The sequence below is a fragment of the Phyllostomus discolor genome, chromosome 7 (genome assembly GCF_004126475.2).
Source record: "Phyllostomus discolor isolate MPI-MPIP mPhyDis1 chromosome 7, mPhyDis1.pri.v3, whole genome shotgun sequence".
In the NCBI taxonomy this organism is placed as follows: Eukaryota; Metazoa; Chordata; class Mammalia; order Chiroptera; family Phyllostomidae; genus Phyllostomus; species Phyllostomus discolor.
In genome coordinates, this window is record NC_040909.2 from 108,074,262 (window position 1) to 108,098,918 (window position 24,657).

The 24,657-nt window shown below is 39.0% G+C and overlaps 1 protein-coding gene across 10 annotated transcripts in view; it reads left to right on the forward strand.

Annotated features, from left to right (window-relative positions):
• The window catches only part of NDUFAF6 (NADH:ubiquinone oxidoreductase complex assembly factor 6), a 34,647-nt gene that overhangs the window by 3,848 nt on the left and 6,142 nt on the right, over positions 1-24,657 (forward strand). For 4 of the 10 annotated variants that reach the window (XM_036031271.1, XM_028534067.2, XM_036031269.1 and 1 more), the window contains exons 2-8: positions 2,745-2,848; positions 4,874-4,996; positions 8,832-8,888; positions 17,270-17,372; positions 18,412-18,545; positions 19,209-19,310; positions 21,294-21,350. In XM_036031271.1, coding sequence (XP_035887164.1) covers positions 2,828-2,848; positions 4,874-4,996; positions 8,832-8,888; positions 17,270-17,372; positions 18,412-18,545; positions 19,209-19,310; positions 21,294-21,350 — 597 coding nt within the window. In that variant the 5' untranslated portion in view covers positions 2,745-2,827. Of the gene's footprint in view, positions 1-382; positions 511-2,744; positions 2,849-4,869; positions 4,997-5,679; positions 5,800-8,831; positions 8,889-17,269; positions 17,373-18,411; positions 18,546-19,208; positions 19,311-21,293; positions 21,351-24,657 lie in introns of those variants that run through there. The other 6 variants (XM_036031273.1, XM_028534066.2, XM_036031274.1 and 3 more) reach the window with 4 other exon arrangements.

Genomic DNA, 24,657 nt, shown 5'->3' on the forward strand with positions numbered 1-24,657 from the left:
GGCACATAGTAGGCACTGGATAAATGTTAGAATCAATGAATGAATGAAAGGCTGTTGAAGTTAATGCTTTGTAAAGCCAGTAGAGTATAGCATTTCTTACTAGCAGGGACAGTTCTTAGGTAACTTGTACCTTGGTTAGTCACTTAGGATATCCTTGTATACCAATAAAAAGTGTTTATAGCAGTGATCCAGAGTGATGAAGAAATGGTTAAATAATTAGTATATCCTATTTTTAATGTAAGGAAGTAGGGCAATATTGTTTAGAAAAGAATCAAATGAAAAATTAAAAAAGTATTAACAGGGCACACACCCTTAGCTGTGTATAGTATTTTATTTCCCAAAGTTTGTTACAGTTCTATTATGTCTTCATTTCATTTTTTTTTATTTCCCTGTAAGAAACATAAAGGACTTCACATACTGGGTATAGTTAGGAGATATGAAATAGGAGGTTATCAAGCCTCATTTTGCAAGTTAGGAAATAGATATGGCTGGTATCATTTATGTCAGTAGGTAAGTTGAGTGGTAGAAATTAAAATTGTAGTTTTGATTCTTATTCAGTGCTTTCCTACTGTTTCATACTACCTTCCAAGTGTTTTCAACACTTGGAGTTCACAGACTTTTAACAATAAAATAAATTTAAAAATATTTGTATATATTTAAAAGTACAAATTATAGAGCTGTTTTACTCACACTGTCTATTTTTTTTTGTAGTTGAAACTGCTTATAGTGAGTTTTTTTTAGTAGAGCTAAAAGATCTCTTTTTTTTGTTTATGTGAAAGTTGAGGAAAATTGTAAAGGCGGTGGCTAGAAGGCATTTAATTTCTCTTTTGGGCACAAGACAAAATGTGAACCAGCTGAAAAGTGGGAGTGGTCTGTATTGCAGCTCCTGAAGTCCATGGGACAAGGCTGGACCCGTTTCATAATGAACACTATTTTATAGGAAATAACGTTGTAATAAGGTTCCAGCATATTGCAGTAAAAGTAGTCATGTTAATAGGCAGTCTGATAAGTTCTTTATACTCAAATCATCTTAGAATGAATACAATAAGGACACTTTTAAAAACTTATGTTTAAGTAATTTCATATTTACATAAAATTATAGAAACAGAACAGAGTTCCAATATACTCTTCACTCAAATTCCCTTATTAACATTCCGAACCACTTGATAATAAGATGTAGACATGATATCCCATTACCTTCCTTATGTTTTAGTGTGCATTTCTTAAGACAAAAAGATTCTCTCCCGTGTAACCACAGTACAACCATCAAAGTCAGGATGTTAAACCTGATCCAGTGTTACCATCTGATCCACAGAATCTATTTGAATTTTGCTGATTATTTTATTATGTCTTTTATACGTCTGGGATCGTGTGCTACATTTAGTTGTCACATCTCTTTAGTCTTCTCCAATCTGGAACAGTTTCTCAGTCTTTTCTTAGCTTCCACAAGCATGACATTTTTAAAAGAGAACAGATCAGTTACTTCATAGACTCTCTCAGTTTGGGTTTACTTAATATTTCTTCATGATTTGTACTTTTTTGGCAGTATTTTGTAGAAGTGATGCTGTGCTGTATTCAGCATCACATCCAGTGGCACATGACATTGGCTTATCCGGTTACTGTGGGGTGGAATTTTTGTTGATTGGTTGAGAAGGTGTCTTTCAGGTTTCTTCCCTGTAAACTTAGTAAGAGTGTTAATTAGTAAGTAGTACATATTTTGTGAGGAGATACTTTAATACTGTGTAAGTATCCCATTCCTACCCAACTTTCACCTGTTTAACATTTCCAGACATTTATTGATTTTTTTGTGTATGAGTCATTTCTTACTTTGATAGTTATCAAATGATGATTTTTAAAAATACCATCATGTCTTCTAAATGTATCAGTTTGTGTTGTACTGGTTGTTGAGTGTTTCCTTCTCTTCCTATTTATTTATTCTTTCATTTCTATTGGTAATAGTCTCATGGAGTCCTGTTATAGTCTGTTACTATCATTATTTTTTTGATGCTTAACTTTTCCCAGACTTGGCCAAAGAAAACTCTGTCAAGTCATTTTTTTTTTGTCCTTTTGACAAGCTTCTTCATCCTTTGAACATTTCTTTCTATTCAAGAAGATATTTCAGGCTTATGTTGCATTTTCTCTGTCCCAGCTCTGGAGTCAGTCACTCCTCCAAGGGTTTCTGGTTTTCTTCAGCGGAGAAAGTTTTGAGAAACCAAGATGTAGGCGTTAGGCGTGTTCACTGATACTGGCGCTGGGGCGGAGGGGTGTCATCGCTTCTAGATTCTCACAGCAGACGCTGCTGGGAAACGCAAGACGTGTGTGTGAGTGCAGGTGCATCACAGTGAGCACGCCCCACACTCCTATGTTGTTTTCTGTCTTTATGTCTTATTTGTTTATGTATTAAAAAACCATGATTGATACTAGTACTTACTGGAACTGTTTTCTTGATTTCTACTTTGTTACCTCACTTGAATTAATACAAAGTGATTCTAAAACAATTAAAATTATAAGTACTATAGAAGTAAAAAAATTGAGATTGATTATTTTTTATTTTTAACTGGTCTGGGATTATGAGCAGATACTTTTGTAGTGATTGGAATGAAACAGGTATAGGATATAAGAAATTTCAGGGCTATTTTGAATTGAAACCTCACTGTTTTCAGATACTCTGGTTAGTATTGTTTTGGTGTGCAGTTTGGAAGTCAAAAGTAACTGTCTTTTTTTTTTTTGTCTCTCTGTCATAGGAAGCGAGATTATGAAGGCTACCTGTGCTCCTTGCTGCTTCCTGCAGAGTCCAGAAGCTCTGCTTTTGCCCTGAGAGCCTTCAATGTGGAGCTCGCTCAGGCTGGTATTAAACTACCTTAATTATTTGCAAAAATGCTGATATAATGTGTTTAGTGCTGAACAATAAAGAAGTACAATTGTAATTTACATGTTAGATGTGTTTAAGGTCTCTGCTGCTGATTTTTTTTTTTACTTAGGCTTAACAATTCAATTCCAAAAATAAAACTAGCTAATGAACTTACTGTTTTTAGAAATATGATTGTGGAATTTTTTTCTTTTTCTAAGGATATTATAAAATTATACAATTAACATTGCACATTTGTCTGTTAATTGAATAGGTTAATCAGAGTATTACTGCTTGTCCTCTCCAACATTTGCATATAGCAGTTTTTTTAAACATTAAAAAAAATTTTAATATTTCAATTACAGTTGACATAGAATATTATTAGTTTCAGGTGTACAACATAGTGATTAGACACTTATATAACTTACAAAGTGATCACCTTGATAAATTTATTGCCCATCTGACATCACACATGGTTATTGTAATATTACTGACTACATTCCTTATGCTGTACTTTACATCCCCATGACTGTATGTGACTACAAATTTGTACTTTTTAATCCCTTCACCTTTCTCACCCATGGCCTCTAAGCATCCTTTGATGGAAGGAAACAATGTGAGTGTCCTCTGATGGAAGAACGGGTAAAGAAAATGTGACTCGGTGCCTGTGTGCGCACATACACACACTTCCCAGAATGCTATTCAGTCATAAAAAAAGGAAATCCTGCCATTCACAACAATGTGGATTGACCTTGATGGCATTATACTAAGTGAAATAAGTCAGACAAAAGTCAGATACCACATGGTCCCACTTATATGTGGAATCTAAAACAAGACAAAACAACACAAAGCCCCAGACGCATAGATACAGGGACCAGGTTGGTGGTTGCAAGAGGCAGGGGTAGGAGGTAGGTGAAATGGGTGCTCAGAAGGTAGAAGCTTTGTTACCAATGAGTAAGTCCTGGGGATGTCATGTTAAGCATGGCGACTGTGGTGGATACTGTATTGTGTATTTGAAAGTTAGTAGAGTTTAAAAGTTCTCATCACAAGAAAAAAAAGTTTGTAACTGTGTGATGATATGTTAACTGCACTTACTGTGGTGATTACTTCACAATATATACATGTACCAAATCATGTTTTACACCTGAAACTAAGATACTGTTATATGTCAATTATATTTCAGTTTTTTAAAATGTACCCCCTACATTTAGAATGCATTGGCGATTCTTGCCTGAACCTGACAAGGCCATTCTTAATTAGTAGTGAGTGAGGGTGACTGTCTAATAATTGTTAAATAATTACTTGGTGAGTAAAAGAATGAGTTTATCTAAAATGTACATGCTGTGAAGTTTACTTTCTGTGGTGTGCGGTTCTGTGGGTTTTGAGCATGTGTAGAGCCGTGTGTTCACCACAGCCACCAGGACTACCCCAGCCACCAGGACACCCCCTCACGTGTCCCTCTGTCCTCGCCTCCCCTCCCCCCGTAATCTTCCCGTGTCCCTCTGATTCCTGCTTTCTTTGCAGTTCATCTCAGATAAACTTTTCCATCTGTAAACATTTCAGTATGTAGCTCTGAAAGATAACTCACTTAAAAAAGTAACTACAACATCATTATCATACATTAAGAATTTAAGAGTAATACCTTAATATCATTAAACATCTAATGTTCAGATTTTCCCAGCTGTGTGTCTCTCTCTTTAAATCAGGATTTGAATAAAGTCCACATGCAATGACTGATCTAGTTCTTAAATTTCTTTTTAAGCTAAATGTTCCCCCTCCTTCTCTTTGTATTTTTCCTGCAGTTGTTTCCTAGAACCTCTCCTATTTTTGAGTAAGCATCAAATAATTGGCAGCTTTTACTGAGGAGACTCATAATGACAACAGTTTAACTTCAAGGGAGCATTAAAACAAATGCATAGAATTAAACTTAGTTTTTGGCTAAATTATGTGATCATGTGGTCACAAATACTGATTTTTGAGACTGTAGACAGCGCATTCATTGAAGTTTTTAAACCTTATCTATAGATTAAGGATCTGGTTTCTGAGAAAACAATCGGGCTGATGAGAATGCAGTTTTGGAAGAAGACCGTGGATGATATATACAGTGACAATCCACCGCACCAGCCTGTGGCCATTGAACTGTGGAAGGTAAAGACCATTGCTACTTTTAATTTCTAAGACTTTATTTGAGCATACTTTTGGATGCATGCAATTTGGGTAACAATGATGGGCAATCTATCCTGAAAATATTCCTGGGCTCATGTAATGTTCAGATATACGTTAGTCAGTTTGGACAGAAAAATTTAAATCATCCATCAATAATTTGCACAGATCTTTGGTGTGTTTCTCTATTGAAGGAGAAAAGGGATCTGGTCTCTTTATGTTATAAATCATTTCCCACATACTTGGTTGCAGAATTTAAACCCTGCACCTTTTGAAGCAATGGCAGGTACACTTCCTGTTCTACCTGTGAAGGGAGACATGATCTTATTATTGTCCAGACACAGATTTGAAACAGCCTTTCTAGTTTGATAGAACTGCCTATCTGTTGATGAATTTTAGGTATTAGAGAATAGAAACCTGTGGGCTAGAATATTACATGTATAGTTGGATGTGTGTTATAATTCGTTTTTCATTAAAGTAGTTATGTGGATCCCTCATGCATAAACAACCATACATAGTTTAGAAATATGCTAAATTATGGATGGAGGAAGGGAATTAGGTGCCTTTTGTTACTGATTTGTGTCCCCACTGTAAAATGATGAGCGCCAAAAGACGGTTTTTGGAGCAGGAGCCGCTGACAGACCTGACAGTGGTACCCCTCTTCTCAGGTCTGCACCAGCAGAGGCAGACCCCATTTCGGGGTCCCAGATTGACTCCACAGAGCCCCAGTAAGGACGGAGAGCCAGGCCCCCCACTGGGGACTGAGAAGAGACAGTGGATGGGAAGCTGTGAGTATTAGACTAGCTGTTTACCTCTATTCATCCCACTTCAACAACTTCAACCTTGAATCAGTTTAGAGGAAAGTTTCTCTAAAAGCCAGAAACTTTCTGTTTATTACTTTATACAAACCCCTGACTACAGTACAGGTTTATGCTATGACCTGCGTGGAAGGTTCTGACCTTTGTCAGGAAACACAGAAGATCCGAAATTCCTTTAACACAATTTTATCTCTCCTAGGCACTTCTTTAAAAAATAAATAAAAAGACATCTGAATTACAGAATGTTTACACGTGTGCCAACGTGTACAGTTTTATAGTAGCTCCTTACATCGTGATGATTAACGTTGGCCAGCTTTTCGATACGACCAGTGCTGAAGGTTAATATGAATATTTGAAAGAAGCTGGTAGTGTTGAGAGCATCTGCCCTCATTGTATCTTCTTTACCCATCCTCATTCTGCAGGAGTGGGTGCTCATTGTACCACCGCCCAGTGAAACTTCCCAGTGGTTCTCTGGGAGGGTCAGGATCTTTAGAAGACTAAATAGGGAAGTGGCAACAGGGTGTTGTCCAGAGAGCACTTTTCTTGCTGCACTCTTTCACTGGTGCTTTTATGGTGCACAATAGTTGAATATCTGTAATTTCTTTTACATTTCACATAGGTTTCTCTATTTCTGTGTTCATTAATATTTTATGTTTATAGCCAGGGTTTTTATTCTGACTTCTGTTTCCAAAGTTTTAATACCTTATTTAGCTGGTTTTCAGTTTCTGACAAATATTTATTTTTTATGTTGATTTTTTATTTCCCTCAGAATTAAATGAAGAACTATATTTTGTGGTCAAGGAACTCCAGCTGTTATAACTTCAGTCTTCACTAAATAGGAGTCTGGCTTTTCAGTGGTTAAATATTTACTGAGTACTTTTATGTTCCAGGGATGGTGTTTGATGGTGTGGTTACAAAGATCAAGCGTACCCTGCCCCACTCAGACACGTACAGATCAGGACTCTGTACAGACTGAGGAACCTGCAGCTGATTCCTAGGATTCTGGAGGGGGGCTTGTGGGGCGTCCTCCTGTGTAACAGCAGTAGTGCTGAGGGCACGTGGGGACCACTGTCATCAGCCCTGTTGGCTTCTGTTAGGTTTCTGCCAAGCAAAGTGGGCTCTGTTCGCCACTCCCTCACCCTTTGTCATGTAGATGTGTACTGATGAGTGTGCCTTTACATTTTTGTCAGTGACATCATCGAGTCTTAGTTGACATACAGGATGTTCCTAAGACTTTATGTTTTACGACTGTTACTATTGTGAAAATGTATCATTCTTAGTGTTGATTTATCAAGAAAGCAAGTGTTTTTAAAGTGTTAGAAAAGCTTCAAAATTAAAAATAGTATAATGAGAACACCTCTATACTCTACCCAGATTTACCTATTGCTAACAGTTTATTCCATTTGTTAATCATTCGTACTGTTCACTCACGTGTCCATGTGGGCCTGTGTTCTCTCTTTCTCTCTGGACAGATAGATGTATATGTACTTTCACACTTCTAATGTTTTTTTCTGAATCACTTTTGAGTGTAAGTAAATATATCATGGCCTTTTATCCCTAAATAGTTCAGTGAGTATTTCCTAAGAATAGGGACGTTCTCTTATATAACCAGAACTGTTATTCACTTTAGTAAAATTAACTTTGATATAACACTTTTATCCAATTTTCCATTCATATTTCAATTTCATCAGTTGACCCAATAATGTCCACTGTAGTGCCTTTTCCCCCCAGTGTAGGCTCCATTCTGGGGTCAGGTGTTGTTTGTCATGTGTTTTTAGCCTACTCCAATCTGGGACGTCTTCGCAGCGGTTCTTTGTCTTCTGTGACAGTGACATGTTTGAAGAGTATAGCCCCTCTAATTTTTTTTCTTTTTATAGAGCATTCCTCATTTGGGACTTGTCTGATGTTTTCTCATCATTAGATTCAGGTTGTACACTCTTGGTTGTAGTATGCATAGATGATGTCTTCCTCTTAGGGCGTCACATCTGGAGGCCAATTTTGTGCATTTGTTCTTCATTGGCATTGTTACTTTTCATCATCCAGTCAAGATGTTTTCCCACTGTATAATCCACTGTATAATTCCTCTGGCAACTCGAGGAAAATGCAGATATCCTACTCATTAATTTCCCTTGAAACTTAGCATTCACTTATGGTTCTTGTCTGATTCAGTCTTTACTAGTATGATTGCAAAATGATCCTTTTCCAATTCCAATACTCTGTCCACATTTACCAGTTGGCACTCTACTATAAGTGCGAGCTCTCACTCTTGTATGTATATTTATTTATGTATTTATTATTATGGACTCATGAATTGCTATTTTTTAATAGTTTATAAATCATTTTATTATGCTTAATTATTTTGCTGTTCAAATACTCCTGGATTTAGACAGTAAGACCCCTTATATGGCTTCTGTGTCCTTATGACATGCCTCTCATATTTTTTTGAGCACTTTCTATTTTCTGGCACAACAAAATATTCTAGGGTCATCTTGAGTCTCACTTGCCCCACCTCTGGAAATCACCCATCTGTCTGGAGCTCTGCTTCTTTGGGAAAAATACTTTCAGAGATCAAGATCTGGGCACCAGGTGTGCTCTCTCCCACTGGAGTGTCTTTGCTTGCTAAGATAGTACTGTGCCTAGCAGATTATTTTCTTTGGAGTTTTAGTTACTCTGTTTTTTGGAGTAGTGGTTCTTTTCATTAATTAGAATCTTTATTCAATGGAAAGAAGTTTGTGTGTAATAAGCATAGATGTCAGGGTATATCATGTAACAAGCTCAGTATTTAATTTAGTGGAAATGTTTTAGATATATTATCTTTACTTGGAAATGTTTTGAAATGTTTTCTACGGACATTTTCTTTTTTCCTGGTATTTCTTTAACACAGCGGTCTATCTGGTGATGAATTATGACAAATGTTCCCTTACCTAGTTTTATATTTATCCAGGTCTGCAGAAGTCATTTCTAATACTTTCTAAAAGTTTATAATACTCTTGTTTTTTTAGGCCGTCAAGAGACATAATCTGACTAAAAGATGGCTTATGAAAATCATTGATGAAAGAGTAAGTTGAAATTGCTTAAGTTTTTTCTTCCTTTTTTAATCCTGAAGCTAATTTTCATTAAAATTTAAGTAGTCATAGACATGCCTTTATGTACACTCACTGCTTGGATCTCCGTGCAAGTTGTAGAGGGAATAAGGAAAGTCTGATGGTTCTAGTGAATGGAATCCTATATTAAGTTCTTAGAACTGAGTTCCATTGTAGTTTCAACCAAGCCTGCAAATTGCTCAATGACCTGGACTAACCTGTGTAATCTCTGACATGTTGTTCGCTCAATGTCCTTATTGGTCTGACATTTATCATGCACTGTTGTCATGAAAATATGAGTTTACTTACCTTTATGTGGATATAATCCATTAATAACCATAAGCTATAGCAATAATAATATAAACCAAAGTGAGATAATGGCTTAGCCTGAAGAAAAATTGCTCAGTTGACCTATAGAGTTAATTAGCACTAAGGAAATCTATTTTTCAGGTGTCTCCTGTTTTGATGATATAAACAGAATTAGAGGACTCAAGACAGAAATAACTTTTCTGTTCTATGGAAAATAACTCTTGGCATATGTAGGGAAGGGTATTTAAAAGTAAAAGACTAGGATCTCTCTCCCCTCATTGATTTATAGATTGAGCACAATGCCTATACAAATTCCAGCTGCCTTTTTTAATGGAAATTGATGAGCTAATCCTAAAGTTTATATGGAAATGCACGGGACCCAGAATCACCAAACCAATCTTGAAAAAGAAGAACAAAGTTGGAGAACTCATATTTCTCAATTTTAAAACTTAACTACAGAGTTACAGTAATCAAACTGTGTGGTATTGGCATAGGATAGACATATAGATCAATAGAATAGTATTGAGAGTCCAACAATAAACCCATATATTTATAGTCATTTGGTTTTTGACAAGTGTGTGAAGATAATTCAAAGGGAAAGAAGAGCCATTTCAACAAATGCTGGGGCAGCTGGATAGCCACATGCAGAAGAATGAACTTGGACTCCTCCCTTATGCCATATATAAACATTTAACTCAAAATGGATCAAAGACTTAAATATAAGAGTTAAAATTGTAAAACAAGAGAAAGCATAGGCAAACATTTTTGTGACTTTAGGATAGGCAGTGATTTTTTAAATATGATAACAAAAGCACAAGCAATAAGAAAATATGTAATTGGACTTCATGAAAATTAAAAACGTCAAGAAAGTGAAAAGACAATCCATAGAATAGGAGAAAATTTGCCAGATATGTATTTAATAAGGGACTAGTATCTAGAATATGTGAAGACTTCTTACAACTCAACAGTAAAAAGGCAAATAATCCAATTTAAACATAGGCAAAGGATTTGAATAACCATTTCTTGAAGGTAGGTATACCAATGACCAATAAGCAACTAAAACAATGTTCAGTATTTTTTCATTGGGGAAATGCAAATCAAAGCCATAATGAAATATCACTCTACACCCATTAGGATATGTGTTGATTACAATAAAAAAAATGTTGGTGAGAATGTGGAGAAAGTGGAATCCTTCATACATTGCTGATGGAAATGTAAAATGGTACAACTATTTTGGAAAAATTTGGCAGTTATTCAAAAAATTAAAGTTACCACAGACCCAGTTAAAGGGGTCCTACTGTCTAATTTCACTCTTAGGTTTATACCCAGGAGAAATGGAAACATATGTTCATACAAAACTGTACACAATGTTTATAGCAGCATTATTCATTTATAGTCCAAAAGCGGGCCCTTGCCGGGTGGCCCAGTTGGTTAAAGTGTTGTCCCGATACGCCAAGGTTGTGGATTTGATGCCTGGTCAGGGCACATACAAGGAGCAACCAATGAGTGCATAAATAAGTGGGACAACAGATAGATGTCTCCCTCTCCCTCTCTCTGTAAAAGTAATAAATTTTAAAAAAACTTAAAAAAATAGTCCATAAGTGGGAATAACTCATACTCTGTCAATGAATGAATAAATACAATATGATATATTCATACTGGTAGACTATTATTCATAATTTTTTAAAGAAGATGGTGGCAGATCGAAGATGGTGGCAGAATCAGTGGAAACTATATCCATCTCCTCCCAGGACCAAACTGGAAGTACAACTAAAATATAGAGAAATCAGCTTGAATAACCAACTGAAGACTAGCTGAAGAAAAGTCTTAAAACCAAGGATTTACAAAAGAAGCCACATTGAGACTGGTGAAGAGTGCAGAGACGCAAAAAAGGCTGGCCCCACTCGCACTGGCAGTGGCTGAGGTTCTGGAGGTACATCTCAGTTTTGGGCAGCTTCCCCTTGGTGAGCGTGGGACCTCAAGACCAAGCTGGGCCCCACAGCCCAGAGCTCCAGAGTCTGGAACAGGAGCTCACATAACACCTGGCTGTGAAAAGCAGAGGTGTTTCTGTCCACCAGGGAGATATGGGAGTCTGCTAGGAACTCAGGTACCCTCCCAAAGGGTCAACACACAGTATCTCCTTCATAGCCATTCACCCTGTGCTCTGCTCTGGTGGTGGGAGGGCGGAGCAGACTAGAGTTGTGCATAGAGAGACTGCGGTTTGTGGCACTGGGAAGAGAGCAGAGGGATAAACTGCCAGGATCCCTTGGGCTGAGTTACTCCATGCTCTGCAGATGCTGTCTTAGGTGGAGCATGCTCCTCAGTGCAGCATCAGCCTGGGGAAAAGTAATTGTTCCATCCTCTGGTCTCCACGTCTCCCTCCCCTGTGGGGCTTCCACTCTGCTAAGGAGTCAGCAGTGGGGTATAGAGGTCTGGGCAGAATCTGGGACAATCTGAATTCTGGGGCAGGGGCCACACCCCCCAACTTCCCCCATACCTGAATGGCACCTTTCCTTTTCTCGACTCCTAGTGGCCCCTCCCTGCAGGGATCAGGCTCCTGGCAGGATCTGGGACACACTGAGTAGCGTGGCCCTAGGATAGGAAATTCTTCCCTCACTCACCTGACTAATGCAGAGGCTTCCATTCACATGGCCAACTCTTGGTCTGTTTAGCCTGCCAAACTGCAGGCCTCGCCCTGATGACACCCTAAGACCCTGCCACACCATAAATATGTGTGAGTACACAGTGAGTGCCAGGTAGATTTGGTATATATCCTGGGACATTTGCTGAGTGGCTTTCGATCCAGCACGGGCACCAAGATTGAACCCATATAGATCTGGAGAACACCTCTTGCCCCTATCTGGTGACTCACTGAGAACCTATTGCATGCAACTCGAGTACCACCAGAGGCTTTTAGTGACTGAGTCTAGCAGGCAGCTGCAGGGGGAGGCAGGTGGAGGTGGACCTCGGGGTTCCTAGGGACTTTTGCTATAACCTGCTCCCTGGTCTAGTGCTGGTAAAAGCGAGCCTTGGTGTGTAGCTTGATCCTTTCTGTGCACATTCAGGCTCAACAGAGGCAGCCACAAACTATGGACTGCTTTGTAGCTCCAAACAGGTTACCAGGGCCTGTCATAGTCAATGCCGACATTGACCACCATAGAGGCCCCACACCCATTGGCAAGCTTCAGACAACATCAGAGCAGGATCCAATTAGCCTGACAAGTGGCATATCTGAAAAGGTCTTGGCAGACACAATATTCTGCTGAGGCAAATACCGCTTTGAGTGGTCACCACCAGCACAACAGCTTGTTCATTGTGGTTGGGGTTGCTCCTCACCATCAGCCAGCCTGAGGGTTGACCTCACACATGAATAGGCCAAAAGCAGTCAAGACTCAGTTACAACAGGAGGGCCCCCATAGCCCACACAAAGGACATTCCTGGAATACCCAGTTCAGGTGGTGAAGGAGACTGTGCCACTGGGTCCCATATGACACCTACTACATAAGGCCACCCTAGTGAGAGTGGGAGTCATAGCAGATCTACCTAATGAAGCTATATTAGGTAGATACCCAAAATATCCAAATCAATAATGTGATTGGTGAAAATGAAAATTTTTTTATTTTTCAGAAAAAACCATACGAACTTTGTGGCCAACCCAATAGTTTCAGGGACCTTTAGAAAGCATAACAACCTCTGTATTGTATGGGTACCAGAGGAGGAGAGAGAGAACACAGGATCAATAACCCATTTGAAGAAATGATGACTGAAAACTTCCCTAACTTGCTAAAAGATACACAAGTCCAGGAAGCAGAGTCCCAAATAAAGTGAACCCAAAGAGGCCCACAGCAAGACACGTCATAATTAAAATGGCAAAGGTGAGAGGAGAATCTTAAAAGCACCAAGAGAAAGATAGTTACTTACAAGGGAGCTCCCATTAGATTGTCAGCTGATTTCTCAACAGAAACATTTCAGGCCAGAAGGGACTGGCATGAAATATTCAAAGTGATGAAAAGCAAGGACCTAAAAACAACACTGCCTTACCCAGCAAGTCTATCTTAAATTTGAAGGAGAAATAAAGAGCTTCCAGACAAGGAAAAGCTAAAGGAGTTTGTCATCACCAAATCAGTATTACAAGAAATGTTAAAGGGTCTTCTTGAAGAAGAATGAGCAGGAGAAGGGGGAGGCAGGAGGAAAAGGGAAGAAGACAGAGAAGAGGAACATAGTGATAAAGAATAAAATGGCAATAAATATATACCTATCAGTAATCACTTTAAATGTGAATAGTTTAAATGCTTCAGTTGAGAGGCATAGAGTAGCTGAATGGATAAGGAAACAAAACCCTTACAGATGCTATCTACAAGGGACCCACCTCAGAAGGGAAGATACACAGAGACTAAAAGGGATGAAAAAAGGTGTTTCATGCAAATGGAAATAAAAAAAATGTTTGAGTAGCAATACTTACATCAGACAAAATAGACTTTAAAACAAAAGCTATATAGTAAGAGACAAAGAAGGACACTACATAATGATAAAGGAAACAATCCAACAAGAAGATATAACCCTTATAAACATTGATGGACCCAACATAGGAGCACCTGAATATATAAAGCAAACGTTGGTGGACATAAAGGGAAAGATGGACAATCATACTAGGGGACTCTAACACCCCTTGATACTAATAGATAGATCTTTCAGACAAAATCAATAAGGAAACAGCGGCCTTAAATGACATACTAGATCAGATGGATTTACTTAATGTTTTCAGAGCATTTCACCCCAAAGCAGCAGAATATACATTCTTTCCAAGTGCACATGGAACATTTTTGAGGCTAGACCACATGTTAGGACATGTGTTAGGACACAAAACAAGTCTCGATAAATTTAAGAAGACTGAAATTATATCAAGCATATTATCTAACCATAATGGTGTGAAACTAGAAATCAGTCACAGGAAAATAATGTGAAAACTACACAAATACATGGATGCAAAATAACATGTTACTAAACAGTGAACGGGTCAACAGTGAGATCAAGGAAGATATCAAAAGATACCTGGAAAATGAAAATGAGAGCACTAACAACCCAAAATATGTGGACACAGCGAAAGCAGTGCTAAAAGGGAAATTCACGGCATTACAAGCCTACTTCAAGAAACAAGAAAAATCTCAAATAAACAAACTAACTTTACACTTAAAGGAGCCAGAAAAAGAGCAACTAACAAAGCCCGAAGTGAGTAGAAGGAAGGAAATAAAGATCAGAGCAGAGATAAACGATATAGAACCTAAAAAAACAATATAAAAGGTCAGTGAAACTGAGAGCTGGCTCTTTGAAAAGATAAACAAGATTGACAAACCTTTAACCAGACTCATCAAGAAAAAAAGAGGACCAAAATGAAATCAGAAATGAAAGAGGAAGAATAACAACTGACACCAAAGAAACACAAAGGATTGCAAGGAAATATTATGAACAACTATATGCTAATAAATTGGGCAATCTGGACAAAATGGATAAATTCCTAAAAACATATCATCTTCCAAAACTGAATCAGGAAGAATCAGAGAATCTGAGTAGACAGATTATAACTAGTGAAATGGAAGCAGTGATCCAAAAACTCCCAACAAACAAAAGCCCTTGACCAGTGGCTTCACAGGAGGGAACTAGCACCAAGCCTTCTCATACCAGAAAATTCAAGAGAAGAGAAGACTCCCAAGCTCATTTTACGAGGCCAGCATTATCCTAATTTCAAAACCAGATAAAGACACTACAAAGAAAGAAAATTACAGACCAGTATTCCTGGTGAACATAGATGCTAAAATTCTCAACAAAATGTTAGTAAATTGGATCCAGCAATACGTGAAAAAGATCATACACTATGATTAGGTGGGATTTATTCTGGGGACGCAAGGTTGGTACAGTATCTGCAAATCAACAAATGTGATACACCACATAGACAAAGTGAAGGATAAAAATCACATGATAATAGCAATAGATGCAGAAAAGCATTTGATAGACTCCAACACCCCTTTATGATAAAAACTCTCAGCAAAGAGAGAACATACCTCTACATAATAAAGGCATTACATGACAAACCCACAGCCAGCATCATGTTCAATGGGCAAAAACTAAAAGCAATTCCCTTAAGATCAGGAACAAGACAGGGAACTGCTTTCACCTCTTAGTCAACATAGTACAGGAAGTACTTAGTGCCCATCAGTAGATGAGTGGATCGCAGAGCAGTGGTACATCTACAGAACAGAATACTACTCAGCCATAAAAAAGAAGGAAATCTTTCTTTTTGCAACAGCATGGATAGACCTTGAGAGTATTATGCTAAGGGAAATAAGCCAGTCAGAGAAAGATGAGCACCATATGATTTCACTTAAATGTGGACTCTAATGAACAAAATAAGCTAACAAAAAAGAAGCACACTCATAGCTGTCAGAGGGGGTGGGTAGGGGCCTGGCTGAAAAAGGTGAAGGGGTTAAGAAAAAAACCAAACAAACCCAACCTGATAGACAACAGTGTGGTTATTATCAGAGGGAAATGGTGGGGGGGGGGGGGTGCAGGAGAAGATAAAGTGGGGGTAAGTGGTGATAGGCAGAGACATGACTTGAGATGGTGAAAATACAATACAATATACAGATGATGTATTATAAAATTGTACACTTTAAACCTCTATAATTTCATTAACCAATGTAATCCCAATAAATTCATTTCAAAAAAAAGAATTAAGTACTGATGGGTGTTCCAACATGGATGAACCTTGATAACTTGCTAACTGAAAAAAGCCAGATAGCCCTGGCTGGTGCGGCTCAGTTGGTGGGAGCATTGTCCCATAAACTGAAAGGTAGAGGGTTTGATTCCTTGTCAGGACACATGCCTGGGTTACAGGTTCAGTTCCTGGTCAGGGTGCACGTGAGAGGCAATGGATCAATGTTTCTCACATTGATGATTCTCTTTTCCTCCCTTCCTTGCTCTCCAAAGTCAATAAGCATGTCCTTGGGTGAGGATAAAAAAACTAAGAAAAAAAAAAAGAAAGAGAAAGATGCCAGAAACAAAAAGCCATATATTGTATGATTGCATTTTATAAAATGTCCAAAACAGACAAATCCAGAGTAACAAAGTAGGTAACAAACCACCTTGTCAGGAGCTGAGGGGAAGGGAAATGGGAGGTGACTGCTTCATGGATACAGGATTTCTCTTTGAGTTGATGAAAACCTTCTGGAATTAGATAATGGTGATAGTTGCACAACTTGGTGAATATACTGAAAACCACTGAACTGTATGTATTTTAAAGGGGGAAATTTTATGGTATGTGAATCATATATCTTCCCCCCACCCCCATCCTCCCAGGATCATTGCTGGTGTCAGTTTCTCCTGATAGAAGAGGAGGGAGTGTATAACCTTGACAATAGAGTCTGTGTTAATGTATTATTATAAAAGTGGCTAGACTTTACTAGGATTCACATTTTTCTGTTTCTTGAGTAGAGTGACTAGAGTTTGTTCAGTTCATCAGTCCTGTTACTTTACTGAGCATGATTTGTTTTGGGGGTGGGGGGCTGGTTATGAGTCTCCTTTGTGTTTCTGGGCACATTTTCCTTATTGAGAGCATGGGCTTAACTTTAGGCATATTACTTAATGTGTCTGTGACTGAGTTTCTTAACCTGCAAAATGGAAAAATGTGTTATTTTGTTATCTTTTGGGGAATTCTAGGATTAAGAAGATAATGTCTAAAGTGCTTAAAAGCAAGAGCTCAGTAAAGCCAGTTGTTCATGAAAACTTGGGCTTTTGAAGGAGTGAAACGTTTAGCCAGCCCGTGTTCATGTGATTTATGCACTGGGGTTCATCCCGAGGTGTTACTGTGAGGGGTGACCCGTAAGATCGAATGTCTAGAACTTTAATATTTTAATTTTATTTTAACTTTACTGTATACTAAATGATATACACTTAATATTTTTTTATTTTTATTTAGCTCTCATGGGCAAAAAATCTTGTCTTTATAAATTTTGATAACTGAGCAGGTTTGTCTGTCTTTTGTTTGACTGTAGGAAAGAAATTTGGATGATAAAGCATATCGTAATATCCAGGAATTGGAAAATTACGCCGAAAACACACAGAGTTCTCTTCTTTATTTAACACTAGAAATACTGGGTAAGGTTTTTTTCACTTTCATATTTCTCTTTATGAATAAAACAACTTTCGAACTTCATTCTTTCATAATTTGACAAGCTAACCAATTTAACATTGAAGTTTTTCTTTTCATTGTTTGTAAGAAACAGGTTTTGGATTCTTTTTTCTTTTTCTTTTTGTTTTTTTTTGAGCAAGAAGGTGAATATATGTCTTTCTTTGGAGTGCAGACTGATCAAAATACTTAGGCTGTAATAAAAGTACTTTAGCTACCTCTTGGGAATGCTGTAGTTAGTAATCTGGTAATTGCTGTGATTTTGCTTTTTTAATCATCTCCAGTAAATTGGAAGGCTTGTAGCTGTACTCTTCCTTCCCTGTCAGTGCTACTTCCCCACGTTAAAAAAAGTAGAAGAAACAAACCTGCATTTCTAAGTTTTTATGAAACTCTTCTTTAAAAAACAAAAACAAACTAATGTAGATGGTACTTTTTCTCCTCTGACTTTATTCTAAGTTGGTGAGGTCTTATTGTAATGAGGAAATCATTTGGGACAAGGACAATCCATCCATCTTAAGAAGGTAATATATCTTATGTCACCCTCAAAGAATAACTAGTACAAGTCCCTATTGAATTTCCCAGGCCTGTTCTTTCTGCACATTTGGTGCAAGTTTGCCAACACAATGAAAGGAGGGAGCAAAGAGCAGAATGTTTGCTAAGCATCTACTTAAAATGAGGTCGTATGGAAATTGCACTGAGAAGAAGAAATGAAAGACTTGTAACGTTTTTCCATGATAGCTGATTAAAATTCCCAGTGTGTCCTTAGTGTGCTGAAGTCTGAGGAAAACTGTTGTATCTAAAAGTTGGAGTTCAGAAACCTGCTGGTGTAAATGGTCTGCTTGTTTTCATGCCCAGTGATACCTGTAGATCCTGTTTTTCAGATTTGGGTGAGCTAGGATCAACAACTAATTTTACATGTTTAGGTGGTTTCTCTTTGCTGCTTCTGTTGATTTGTTAGGCACTGAAAGAGAAAAGAGCAGCCCTGTTGTTTAATTTCTGAAACCCTAGGTATAAAGGATCTTCATGCAGACCATGCCGCGAGCCACATTGGGAAAGCACAGGGCATTGTCACTTGCTTGAGAGCCACGCCGTATCATGGCAGCAGAAGAAGGGTGTTTCTGCCCATGGATATTTGTATGCTGGTAAGGCTGCTATTTGTACGCTCTAAATAATTTGCCTCAGAAATATGGGAAAGATGTTGTTTCTTGGTTCTTGCTTAGTCTAGTCAAGTAACTGTTTTGAAAAGAATGCATACTGCGCTTTGTTCCTAGGTAATTGATTGAGAATTTTTATCAGTCTGGCATTTTAGGTGTCTGGTGGAGCTATGAGTAAGAAATTCTGGAGAACCTTACTTGGTGTAGCTTCATGTTGATGCCTTCTTTCCTTCCAAGCAATTACAGTAATTATTCCTAATGGTCAGGTTAGCCTGTTTTTTATTTTAAAGGAGGAAGTAATCCTTAAGAACATTGTTTATGAGAACTTTTATTTTCTGTATGAGATTCATTAGTGTCTGTACTTTTAAACTTCTTATATATTTGTTTTGTTGCTTGTGTATTTTTTTTTTTTTACCTACAACAGTTGTTAATTACCATCTTGTTGCATATTATTTCAGGAAAGAGTGTGTCCATATGTATGTGTGTCTCTATGCACAGACACAGACATACATGCACATATATGTACACATACATATATTTTTAAAAACAAAATAGGCATTATACTAAACATACTGTTCTCTCACCTGTTTTCTTGAGCTAAGTTAGTTTTAAGTATGTTTTTTGATTGCTAATATGTATTTTTCAATACAGCATGGTGTTTCACAAGAGGATTTTCTACGGAAGAAACAAGATAAAAATGTAAGAGATGTGATATATGACATTGCCAGCCAGGCACACTTGCACCTAAAGCATGTAAGTAGCTTTTTTTTTTTTTTTTTTTTTTTTTTGGGCCAAATCATTTAGGAAACTATCGCATTTGCCTAGCAGAGCATAGCATGGTTATACTATTACCTGCTTGGCAGTCCAAATTCCATCTCTCATTGAAATCACAGTGGATTTACCTCAGGGACTATTGTACACTTTCTCAGCTTCTAAAAAATCCCCCTTTCTCCCTCTCAGCAGATGTATCCACCCTTCAGTGAGTCACTTGAGCCTGAGCTTCCTCAGATAGGCTCCTCTCTAATCTGGCCACTCCCCATTTCTCTCTCAGGGACAGCGTCTTTCTGCCTCGAAGGGCCGGGCCGAGGCCTCTCCCACCTTTCCAGGACCTTGCATCCCCAGCAGTCCTAACTGGTGTTTTCAGTCGGCCTCTCCGACAACTTGCTTCTTTTAGCTTCTCGTTTGTTGGCGCTGCCTTCTGAAGTTACAGGCAGCCTGTGGACCCTTCAGTTTATTTTTCCCTCACAATTAAGCTTTTTTGAATAAGTAAGTGGTGTGTATTCATTGTTACCTCGAGGCCCTCAGCACCCTGACACTGTTTATCATGCTGTAATTTGGCTTCCATCCTGCCTACTCTAATAATAATTACTAGTAAATAACCTCCTTCTGCCACATTTAAAGAGTGTCTGATTTAGGAGAGGGTAGATGTTTATATACGTGTGCATATACACACACAACAGGGGTAGAATCAACTAGGTTTGATAACTGATTGGACTGTGGCGGGATCAGGAAGAGGGAAATTTGAAGGCTGCACAGGGTTCAAGTAGAGACCGTGATAGTGCCATTCAGAGACTGTAAGAAATGGTACCGTGGGAGCTGGTCAGTGGATTTGAGACTAGCTGCTGGACATCATCGAATACCAGAGCATTAGAAGACATGCAGGGAGACAGGCTACTGACGAATGCAGGATCATGACTTTGATAGGAGGTCAGAACTGGAGAGAGAGATTTGGGAACCATTCACCTGGAAGTCTGTAGTTAAAGCTCTAATATTGGATGGTGTTGCCCAAGGAGAATGTACATCTGGATAAGAGGACCAAGGGCAGAATCTTGAGGCCCAACTCTGTGTCCCAGGTACAAAGAGAAAAGGCCATTAATTAGGAAGAAGAAGAAGGAAAGCATGATGAAAGAAGTAGGAAAACTGAGAATCATTGTGCTAGAAACCAAGAGAGGAGCAAATTCCACGAAGGGGGAATAGTTAAATTGTGCGTGTTACAGGGAGATGAAGGGAAAAGAAGCAGGATGATTAGTAAATCATGGATGATTTGGAAGAGAGTAGTGTTAGTAGACAAAGGTAAAACAGAGGGCAGTGTTAAGAAGTGCGCCAGGACGCAGAGGTGGTATCTGACAATAGAAATGAAGACCTGGAAACAGAGTGGACTTGGTGAGTCCAGGATGATGGGCATTGGCCTGGGGGCATCAGCTTCATATCCAGAGTGGCAGGGAGGTGTTATATAGGTGAGGTTAGAGTCAAGGTGTGGAGGCCTCTGAAATACAAGATGAATAAATAGTTGAGACTTAAGCTGTCAGGGACGTAAGTCAAAGAAAATAAGAATAAAACAATGACTTAAGAACATTCATTTGGCTGGTTGTATGGAATAAATTAAAGGTTGGGGAACACAGCGGCAGAAAGACGAGCTAGGACGATCATTAAATAGGCAGTAATGATGACCTAAGTTAGGAAGGTGCTGGGACTTGTTAACCCATGTATTTCTTCGTTCACCTCTAACCACAGAGCTAGAGGGTCAAAGTTATAAGATGTTAAAAGTCAGCTGGAAAATGCTAAAGCCAATTTGTAACAAAGAATGGAGTTCTTAATACAGTACTATTTCCTGAGTCCTTAGGCTTAAGAAATGAATTGTAATGTGCAGGAGATGAGAGCTATTTTCTTACTTTTGAGAGAGGCCCTTGAAATAATTTATATTTCAAGCCAGTTTCCCTTTGTCTTCATTTTTAGGCTAGGTCCTTCCACAAAAGTGTTCCTGTGAAAGCATTTCCTGCTTTTCTTCAGACGGTAAGTAGATTAACAGAGAAGGCCATTTAATTAATGAAGCAGATGTATTTGATCTCTTTTTCTGTTTTATGAGGTTCCCAATGCGATTTTTTACTTTAGAGTCTTTGTTTTTGTTTTTCTTCCTCATGGTGGGCTTTGTTAGTTGTGTACTATTTTTGGTGATGGTCATGCCTGTATTTCCCAGAGGCAAGTTGAGTGGAGGAGGCAGTAGCAGTGACGGCAGCCAGATTGCATCAGTTTGGGTCTGCTTTGCCACTTACTGGCCATGAGAGTTTAAGGTCCTTAAACGCCATGTTCCTCAGTATACTCATAGGAAAAATGGGAATCGCATGAGAAACTATCTTGTAGGATTATTATTAAGGAGGGGGAAAGAAACATCAGTGTGTGGTTGCCTCTCATGTGACCCCCGTTGGGGACCTGGCCTGCAATCCAGGTATGTGCCTTGACTGGGAATCGAACTGGCGACTGTTTGGTTCGCAGGCTAGCACTCAATCCAGTGAACTACACAAACCATAGCAGAACCTGTTTTTAACTTACTTTTTCCTTTTTAAAGAAGCCAGTCTTTTTTTCTTTCTTTTTTTTTTTTTAAGATTTTATTTATTTATTTTTTCCCCTGGCTGGTGTAGCTCAGTGGATTGAGCGCGGGCTGGGAACCAAAGTGTTCCAGGTTCGATTCCCAGCCAGGGTACATGCCTGGGTTGCAGGCCACGGCCCCCAGCAACCACACATTGATGTTTCTCTCTCTCTCTCTATCTCCCTCCCTTCCCTCTCTAAAAATTAATAAACAAAATCTTAAAAAAATAAACTAAACACTTACAAATAAATCATTAAAAAAAAAGATTTTATTTATTTATTTTTAGAGAGGGAAGGGAGAGAGAAAGAGAGAGAGAAACATCTATGTGTGGTTGCTGGGGGCCATGGCCTGCAACCTAGGCATGTGCCCTGACTGGGAATTGAACCTGCGATGCTTTGGTTCGCAGCCCGCGCTCAATCCACTAAGCTATGCTAGCCAGGGCTTAATTTACTTTTTAAGTTAAACTTCCATGAAGGTCATGGACTTTTTGTCTGTTTTGTTCACTTCTGTGAAAAGGGTTGTTCTTAACTCTGGTTGCCCATTAGAATCGCTTGGGAAGCTTTAAAACAAACAAACAAACAAACAAACAAACAAAGCAATATTGGGCCCCTCCCCAAACCAATTAAATGACAACTATCTAAGAGGTTGGATCCAAAGATTGATACTTTTCAAAAACTCCACCAGTAATTGTGAAGTGCAGCTGGGCCTGAGAACCACTATCTTAGACTAGTGGTTCTCACAGTGTGCGAGTTTTCCTGAACCAGCAATGTGGGCCTTACCTGGAAACTTGTTAGAAATGACCTTGGCTCTAGCTAGTGTGCCTTAGTGGATTGAGTGCCGGCCTGCGAACCAAAGAGGTCTGCAGTTCGATTGCCAGTCAGGGCACATGCCTGGATGTCTGGGTTGTGGGCTAGGTCCCCAGTAGGGGACATGGGAGAGGCAACCACACATTGATATTTCTCTCCCTCTTTCTCCTTCCCTCCCCCTCTCTCTAAAAGTAAATAAATAAAATCTTAACAAAAAGAAAGAAAGAAATGCAGACCTGGGGCTTCACTGAGGCCTCAGGCTGGAGCCCAGCTCTCAGTTTCCACCTCGTGCCAGGGGAAATTGGCGGGACTGCACAGCAGTTCCTGAAGGACTGCTACTGTCCACAGCTTCATTCCAGCTGGGCATGTCTCTTCTTATTTGTTTTACATATGGGGCCTGCTTTAAGATGCCATATTCAGAAATTGTAATGTCTTTGAGAGATTGCAATGAATTTGTTACATTGAACAGTGTATTGACCATTAGCCAAACTTTCTTTTTTTTCTTTTTATATATATATTTTATTGATTATGCTATTACAGTTGTCTCATTTCCCCCTTCTCTCCCCTCCACCCTGTACCCCCTCTCCCACCCACGTTCCCCCGCTTTAGTTCATGTCCATGTGTCATACTTATGAGTTCTTTAGCTTCTACATTTCCTGTACTATTCTTGCCCTCCCCCTATCTATTCTCAACCTACATTCTATGCTACTTATTCTCTATACCTTTTCCCCCCTCTCTCCTCCTCCCACCCCCCTGCTGCTAACCCTCCATGTGCCCTCCATTTCTGTGGTTCTATTCCTGTTCTAGTTGTTTACTTAGTTTCTTTTGGTTTTGCTTTAGGTGTGGTTGTTAGTAATTGTGAGTTTGCTGTCCTTTTACTATACATGTATTTTATTTATCTTCTTTTCTTAGATAAGTCCCTTTAGCATTTCATAAAATAAGGGCTTGGTGATGATGAACTCCTTTAACTTGACCTTATCTGAGAAGCACTTTATCTGCCCTTCCATTCTAAATGAGAGCTTTGCTGGATAGAGCAATCTGGGATGTAGGTCCTTGTCTTTCATGACTTGGAATATTTCTTTCCAGCCCCTTCTTGCCTGTAAGGTCTCTTTGGAGAAATCAGCTGACAGTCTGATGGGAACCCCTTTGTAGGTTACTGTCCCCTTATCTCTTGCTGCTTCTAGGATTCTCTCCTTTGTTTTTACCTTGGCTAATGTAATTATGATGTGCCTTGGTGTGTTTCTTCTTGGGTCCAACTTCTTTGGGGCTCTCTGAGCTTCTTGGATTTCTTGGAAGACTGTTCCCTTTGCCAGATTGGGGAAGTTCTCCTTTATTATTTGTTCAAATACGTGCTCAATTTGTTGCTTTTCCCCTTCCCATTCTGGTACCCCTATAATTCGGATGTTGGAACGTTTAAAGGTGTCCTGGATGCTCTTAAGCTTTTCCTCGTTTTTTTTTTGAATTCTTATTTCATCATGCTTTCCTGCTTGGTTGATTCTATCTTCCTTCTGGTCCACTGTATTGTTTTGAGACTCAGATTCCTTCCTTTCACTATTGGCTCTCTTCCGTGTATCTTCCTGCATCTCTTTTATGGTAACCTGCATCCTTTCATCTAATTTGCGCCCAAAATCAACCATTTCCGTGAGCTTTCTGATCACCAGTGTTTTGAACTGTGCATCTGATAGACTGGCTATTTCTTGGTCGCTCAAAAGGATGAGTCCTGGGGGGCTGATCTGTTCTGCTGGAAACATGTCTTTCCCTGTCTCTCCTTTTTTTCGTCTGGTTGCTCTTGTTATGGTGGGGGGCGGAGCCTTAGGTGTTCACCGGGGCTGGGCACCCCAGTCGCTAGATTGTGACGTTATATGTGGGGGCGGGGTCAGGAGCGGGGACGGGAGGGAACAATGGCGGTAGTTCCGTTCTCCTGGGA